Source organism: Nasonia vitripennis, assembly GCF_009193385.2.
Source record: "Nasonia vitripennis strain AsymCx chromosome 3 unlocalized genomic scaffold, Nvit_psr_1.1 chr3_random0004, whole genome shotgun sequence".
Classification (NCBI taxonomy): domain Eukaryota; kingdom Metazoa; phylum Arthropoda; class Insecta; order Hymenoptera; family Pteromalidae; genus Nasonia; species Nasonia vitripennis.
This window is the reverse complement of record NW_022279623.1, coordinates 1749012-1756557: the sequence shown is the minus strand read 5'-3', so window position 1 is coordinate 1756557 and position 7546 is coordinate 1749012. Positions and strand designations below refer to the sequence as shown.

The 7546-nt window shown below is 47.3% G+C and overlaps 1 protein-coding gene across 1 annotated transcript in view; it reads left to right on the top strand.

Annotated features, from left to right (window-relative positions):
• The first annotated feature begins 410 nt into the window (after positions 1-410).
• Positions 411-7546, top strand: part of LOC103317120 (ankyrin repeat domain-containing protein 65-like) — a 71120-nt gene continuing 63984 nt past the window's right edge. The window contains exons 1-2 of the mRNA XM_008213894.2: positions 411-431; positions 1792-1947. Coding sequence (XP_008212116.2) covers positions 411-431; positions 1792-1947 — 177 coding nt within the window. The remainder of the gene's footprint in view (positions 432-1791; positions 1948-7546) is intronic.

Below are 7546 nucleotides of genomic sequence, written 5' to 3'. Positions count from 1 at the left end.
CCGGTGCAAACATTTGTTTTTTGAAATCAATTATGTTGTTATCTATTCTGCATTGGCGCAAGACCTTCTTATACGACTCTTTTAATGGATGAAAGATAGCAATATCTAATGGCTGGATAATGTGTGTCACATTTGGATACAATATTATCAGTTCAATCAGATGGTCCTTGCAAAACTTAAGTAGAGGTAGTGTTATGTGTGAACTATGTCCATCCACATACAAACTCACAGGAAAAATATAATTGTTTTCTTTTAGCCACTTGTAAATAATATTAGTAATATATCTGTAAAAACTCTCAGCTGTCATCCAACCACGTTCTGTGTTGCCAACTCCCCAGCCTATAGGTAACTTATCTAAAACACTCTTCTTTGAAGACGTTTTCAAGCTGAACAAACTCATAGGAGGTGGCATGACTCCAAAAACAGCTATGGTAAACAGTACTGTTAAGGTAGCATCTCGCTTTACCACAGATGAACTCAACAAGCATTTCAGCTCGATCTTCAACGATCCGTTGGCTCCTGCTGTTGAGGGTTATCTTCTCACCCTGGAAAGTCTTGACCTCCCGGAACATTTCGAGTTTAGCACTATAACGGAATCGGATGTGTTGGCTTCGGTATTGCACTTCGACACTCAGGCCAGGTGAAGTGACGGCATCCCACAGGTTGTTATTTCAAAAGCATTGCCAGTTCTCGCTCCCTTGCTAAGTCATATTATCAACCTGTCTCTGAGCGAACCCTGTGTTTGCGCGTATTGCGCTAGATAGACCGGCATCGGCCATTAGGACTGCATGTGGTACTTTCCAGGGGAAAAACCAGCCGCCGTCGCGCCGGCTATTGCATGCGATTATCGGGGAACCCCCAGAGTACAGGTAGAGAGGTATACGTTCGCTGCTATTGCGGGCGATTAGGCCCATAAAAGACTCGGCCCAGGAAAGCCCAACCTAATGGGGATCTAAGCGCGCAGGTAGCCTGTCCCTTCTACCGTCTCGAACACTATTCCCAGCCGGCGGAGCTCGGGGGTGGCAACGTTCGACTATGAAGCTATGGAGCCTCGGGCGCTTCCCGCCGAAAGCTCTGATGGCGACAGGAAGCGACCACGCAAGCAAGAGCTGCGCCCTCGCAACGATTTTGATGAGCAGGGATAGATAGCGGAAATCTGAGCGAGGACGATCAGAGCCGCTCGAGCCGCACCCGAGATCACACCGAATCTACAGCTCCAAATCTCCAAACACGCAAGGTGCTTGTCCAACGACGCCACGGTCGAGGCGAGCGGCAGCGGGCATTTAGAAGTTTTGGTTCTGCTCAATAAACGCTCAAACTTTGCCTTAACAACTGTGTTGCTTATTGGGCTCTTCCCAACCCGCGCTGAACCTTGCTGAACGCCGCTGCTGGGAGCGAGGCACACATACCGACGCCGAGCTCTCTCTCGATCGAGTCGACAGCCAGCCCTTCTTCGAGGTGAGTTTCATCAGCATCTTCAGGGACCCAGGACCTGGAGCGGAGCGCGGTAGCTTCCCTGCTTTGGCACCAACCGGCCATAACAACATCATCGGTATAAAGCCACGCCGCTCTCTTCTCCTGCAGCAGACGATGCGTGGCGTGTTGGGAGTAGCGCAGCCTGCCGCCAGAGGACACTGCTGCTTCTTAATGCCCCGCCCTGACGGAGCAGAACTGATTCCGAACGTCAGGAGCAGATCGTCGTCCTGCTTCAGTCTGCTTCGAACAACACAAACAAGTGCACCTTTCTAGTCTCTACTAGGAGCGCATTTTAGTTACACTTGGCAGTTTCAGCGCATCGCAGTCCTTGTACTTCACGCCTGTACGACCTTCATCGCCGCTCAGCATCCCGACGAGGAACCGTCTTTAGAGGAACGCCGTTCTGATGCCCAGCTCCAGAACCGAAGTCTCTACAAGAACGCCAGCTTCTCCGACGGACGTCAGGCCAACGTAAGCGCGTTTAAAAGGTGTACACGCGAACCCGAGCGTTAGGTTAGCGGCGTAATAGTAAGTTTTCTATTGTAATTGAGTACACGTAAAGTGTACATTCATTGTTTTATAATAAATTTCACACACATAGCTAGCTTTGGCTTTTCCCCTTATTCCGAAGGGGGTTTACGCCAAATCAAGTTGTTCACTGATTATATGACGCGAATTCTCGCTTTCTTATTTAGAAACCAATTACTCATTCTCTCTTTCCCGAACTCCCATCGTTGCAGGACAAAACACCCTGCTTCCCATCTGCCTGGAAATTGTCGCTCGTGCGTGCACTCAACAAAGTCAGTTTACCAACAGCCCTGACTGACAACCGTCCGATTTCACTGCTCTGCTTTCTCTCTAAGGCCCTGGAGTGGCTGGTGCACATTCAAGTCTTAGAGCACCTTGAATCAAGGCTCACACCCTGCTTCCCATCTGCTTAGAAATTGTCGCTCGTGCGTGCACTCAACAAAGTCAGTTTACCAACAGCCCTGACTGACTACCGTCCGATTTCACTGCTCTGCTTTCTCTCCAAGGCCCTGGAGTGGCTGGTGCACATTCAAGTCTTAGAGCACCTTGAATCAAGGCTCTTGCTAGACAATCTTCAACCCGGCTTCCGCACTGGCCACAGCACTCAGTCTGGCCTAATTAAGCTAACTGGTGATGCCAGGGTCGGGATAAATAAAAAAAAGTAACATTTCTTCTCTTTGACTTTAGCAAGGTGTTTGACTCTGTATGTCACGTCTGACTCCTGAGAAAGCTATCTACCTTCGGCTTCTCCCTTAATTTCAACAGAAATCTTACAATAAGTCTGAACATCGAGAGAACACTAAAATAAGGACTTATCTCAGTTTGCCTGCCAGCCACAGAATTTCTAGAAGCATTGCCTAAAAATAATGCAATAAAGAAATATTATTAAAGAATAAGGTGGAAAGTGGGTCAGGCGCAGACAATTTTATGCTGCCAAGAGGCACGAGAAATCGCTGAACCAGGAAGCAGCAAAAAGGCTTCATGAAGTTGAAAAGGACCGTATTCGTCAGGAGGAAAGAGGTATCTATGGGGGAAAAATTATGCGCACGCTTCACGTACAATCAACGTTAATTAATTAATTAAAATAATTTTTCTAGTTGCTGCGTGGGAGGTGAAACAAAATCGGCAACGTTACTATAAACACTGAATTTTTATTTATAATATGTAAAAAGCAGAAGAAGCGCGGTCCGGATAGCGCGTCGGTGGCGAGGGCAGCTGGCCCAAACGACCGGCCATTTACTGTTTTATTACGCCAGGGATTACCCGCGCAGGCGAGCTTTAGCCGCCCGCGTCGAGGTGCGGATGACCGCAATAAAAAAGTTTGAGCGCGGGCCCAAGCGTTTTACTGCCTCCTCGATGCGGAGGACTTAATTGTCCAAATGCGCTCGGCCGGGCCGGAAAAACCGAGTTCTAATCCGGGCCGCGTCGTTCGAGGCACGAACGCTGGAGTCTTCACGTGCGCGTGCGCGTGATGTTTGTATATGTGTGCGCGCGTGTGTGAGTGCTAGGCTTGTCATCTCCTGACACGCGCTCCATCAATTTTAAGGCGTTATAGTAATAACAATAAAATAAATATTCTAATTAAAAAAAATAGCGTACTACCAGCTGTCTATTAATGCCGGAAACATGATATTTGCTTAGCGAGGTAACAAATTACTCAGGGCGCAATGAAGGCAATTTTTTGGTAATTAGTAATTGTATTTATATGAAATGTACAGATCTGAAAGTTCCTTATATACTAATCGACCAGTTTTTCAGCACTTGCGAGTGGAGTTTAAGGGTCACCCGCTAGCTGTTGTGAATGAAGTGCAGCGCATGGTTGACTCAAGCCGCTTTTCTCTGCTCTGTCGATAACTTTTTACTGACGAAGCGTAGCGAACCTGAGTAAAGTATAATTTTTACTATACTGGATAGCAATTTTTAATACATACATAAGTAAATTTTCATGCACATATACTAAAATTCCTGCATAGCCGAGTTCGTCCCCCGATTAGTGAAAAGTATAGTAATTTTTAGTTATACATTTCTCTTCGCGTACAGCGATGCGTTCCTTCGGTCTCCATACCACACAACTCGTCATAGAGTAAGGAATTACATTTGTCAACGGGAAAGCCCATGCAATATCGGCACGGATATTGTCTTGCGAAACAGCAAGTTCCGGGAGCTCGCACGCGCAGGGTTGTTCGCACGTCGAAGTCCTGATGTATATATATACATACATACATATATAGAGAGCAATCAGGATGTAGAGAAAGCGCTCGCGTCAGTGGAAGTGCGAGGAAGAGAATAGGAGAGAAGGGTCTTGACGAGTTTACCGTCCTTGAACAATTTCGCTGCTCGCGGAGAAACAACCCCCACCGTTAAGAAGCTAACTTTATTGGGGTGAAGCTGTACAAGAAATAACTTGTTTCTTGCTGATTTTTTCGAAAGCATATCCCGATAATACGTCATATCAGAGCAGTCCTGTCCTATGTTTCTCGCAAATTGAACAGCCGGTAAATATACGACTATATACTGGCACAGCTTCGACAACAGTAGCGGCAACTCAGTCGCAGAGGATTATATCCAAGGCAAGCTGCTCCCCGAAGCCAGGAGCATGGAAATACAATTACAGCTTCGAAACACTGAGTGAGGCGCATAAAGCCAGTCGTACCTATGTATGCGTACAGCACACTCTTGGAACTATACGTTCAGTCGGCCGCATTACGAGGCGGATACGAAGGAAAGCTGCAGCACCGCCAGCAGACTGTAATGACGCTTGATTGTATAAGCTGCCGGATATTGGGTTAAATAAACAATATTAAATCCGCAAATGGGATTTGCGTTCCATCGTTCGCGCACGCGCACGATGTCTGCGCCTTGCGAAGGCCCTCGACGCAACAGCAGCAGTAGCAGCCTTTCGAATTTAGCGCGCATATAATCGAAAATTCATACGTTTAGTCCGTGGAAAACAAATGTTTGAAAAAATGAGACAGACATTTTCAATGAAATCCAACCAATTTTCCCTAATTAGAGAAACTGCGTTACGCATCAAAATGCAGATCTCTATCGGATCGATTTTAATTACAGGCGTTTCCGCTCTTAAATGCGCACAGTCGTAAACCCACAATATCGCTGTACGGACGTTTATTTGTCGATCGAAAGTAAAATTAATAGTACATAATTCAGATAATCGTTCCCCTATATAAAGCTTGCTAGTCCAGCAAGACAGAGCAAGAGCCGATCAATAAATCAGCACGCAATGAGCCCTCCGAGCTGAGCAAACACCGAGCGACATTAATCTGTTTACGCGCGCGGACACGAGCAAAAATTCGAGACGACGATTTTTCGCCAAACCAGTCGGGTAGTTAAATGGGCTCTCTCTCTCTCTCTCTCTCTCTCTCTCTCTCATACACACACGCCCGTCCTGATAAAACGCTCTGCAATCGATAGCCCAACGGTATATAATATAGCAAAGTCTGCGCTAATGATCGGCCTCATGCGCGCGAGCGCGACATTTCTTTTACGAGGTGTCGCTTTATCTGCGCTCGTGTAACACTCGAAGCCGCTCTGGGCATTATAAATCGCGTCCCTTTAACCACGTCAAGCGAGTGCGCGAGATTTAACGGCGATTCAATTATGGAAAAGCGCCGCGAGTTGTAAAGATAATGCGCGCCCGACGAAAACGCGCGATTATGACGCGCGAGATTATACGCGGCGATATAATTAACGAGCGACCGTTTTAGAGAGAGCGAGCGAGAGAGTGAGAGAGAGAGAGAGAGAGAGAGAGAGAGAGAGAGCAATCGTCGAGTGCGATTATTATTGCACGCAGGATGCGGTGCATCATATGGTTTCGCGAGGAAGAGAGGGATCGTTTCGTAATGATGATAAGATGCTGCGATGGGTGGGAATTAATATGAAGGGGGTGACAATGGAGCTTCATTACTCATGGGTGATAAGAGCTTGCGAGAAGCTCAAGATGCATCCATCAATGGTACTCGTTCGATAATTTTAGCGATACCGAGTTATTGGATACGAGTATTTCAGTAGTAATCGAGTTGGCAGCCCAATAAGTGATTGAATTTCCACGAGCTTACACATCTCTCTGGGCCTAATTGATCATATTCCAAATTTCCATCCCGCTTCTTCGATTTCCGGCCCAGCACGAAAGCCTTCTGCACAAAACGCGATTGCTGATCGCTATAAAAGCACACTTTACGAGACACCCGCGATAAAGGCTAAGATCCTGCAATTATAGAATCATGAATCTGGAACTCGGAAGAGTACACTATCCTCGCTGCAGTCATTGTAAATCGAATGCAAAAGTACAGCTTATCGGATTACGAGATGCTTATAAAGCATCATTCCGCATTCACGAGGTGGTCGTTCATTCTCTCGTGAGGTGCTAATTTGCATCAATCGATGGCACTACATACACAAAGTACGCGCGTATACCGATAAGAAAAATCGAAGATAATCTCAGTTGGTCGAAGTAAAGAAATAACGCTGAGCTCTTCTCGCAGCGATTCAATGTGATTGAATGCAGAACTCGATTTTACTTTACTGCTGGCTAGGCAGCAGCAGCAGCATCGGCAACACAGCGAGTGCGCGGAAGTTACCTCTTACTAGTTAGATTGGCATGCGAGCTACGCGTGGAACTAATAACGGGCTTACGCCGCGAGCTAAAGTTCCTCCTTCTTAACTCATATCCTGCGGGCGTCAGTCAGGCTTTGCCAGTTCGCCTTCTTTTGCGCAAGTCCTCGTCTTCTTCTCTTCTTCTTCTGCTGCTTCTGCTGCTGCCGTTGCTGCTTTCGAGTCTTGAGCGGAAATCTAAAAAATTGCTTTCTTCGATTTGCCACCGAACGACGGCTTGCTTCTCGTATTACGTCCGCGACAGATCCCTTTCGCCTCCGCCGGCTACAGTTTTAGACGCGCGGAACGATACTTCGAAAACGACTTGGAAAATCCGCACTACCGTTACAGCTGTGCGCGCTCGCGGAGCTATTTCGCATTCGCGGATTATCTCTTCGTTCACGAGTTTCAAAATAATTGATCGCGCGATCGTTATTTATACAAGACAAGAGACGGCACAAGAAATCAGATTAACGAAATATGGCCGCCAGTGGAGATAAAAAACACGGACCGCATCACAATGCATCGTCGTCGTCGGCGGCGGTGACGGCGAAGCGTATTATGCAAATGAACAATAAAAGCACGACGAGATGAAAGAGAGAGAGAGAGAGAGAGAGAGAGAGAGAGAGAGAGAGAGAGAGAGAGAGAACTCGGTTTCGGGTGATCCTCGCGGGATCAGCAGCCCGCGGGGAGCATCGACAACACCCGTTCGCAGCCGATGTTGAATTACGAACAATTACCTATCAATACTCGGAAGAGTCTCATAATTCGCAGCTGCTGCCCGGGACAACGGCGCGTATTATTTTCACGGGGACCGCAAGCTGCTTCCAGACGCCGACACAGAGTGAGAGAGAAAGAGAGAGAGAGAGAGAGAGCGTGCGCGGATTGCAGCGAGAGAGGAACGGGTATCTCTCTCTTGCAAACGCGGGGA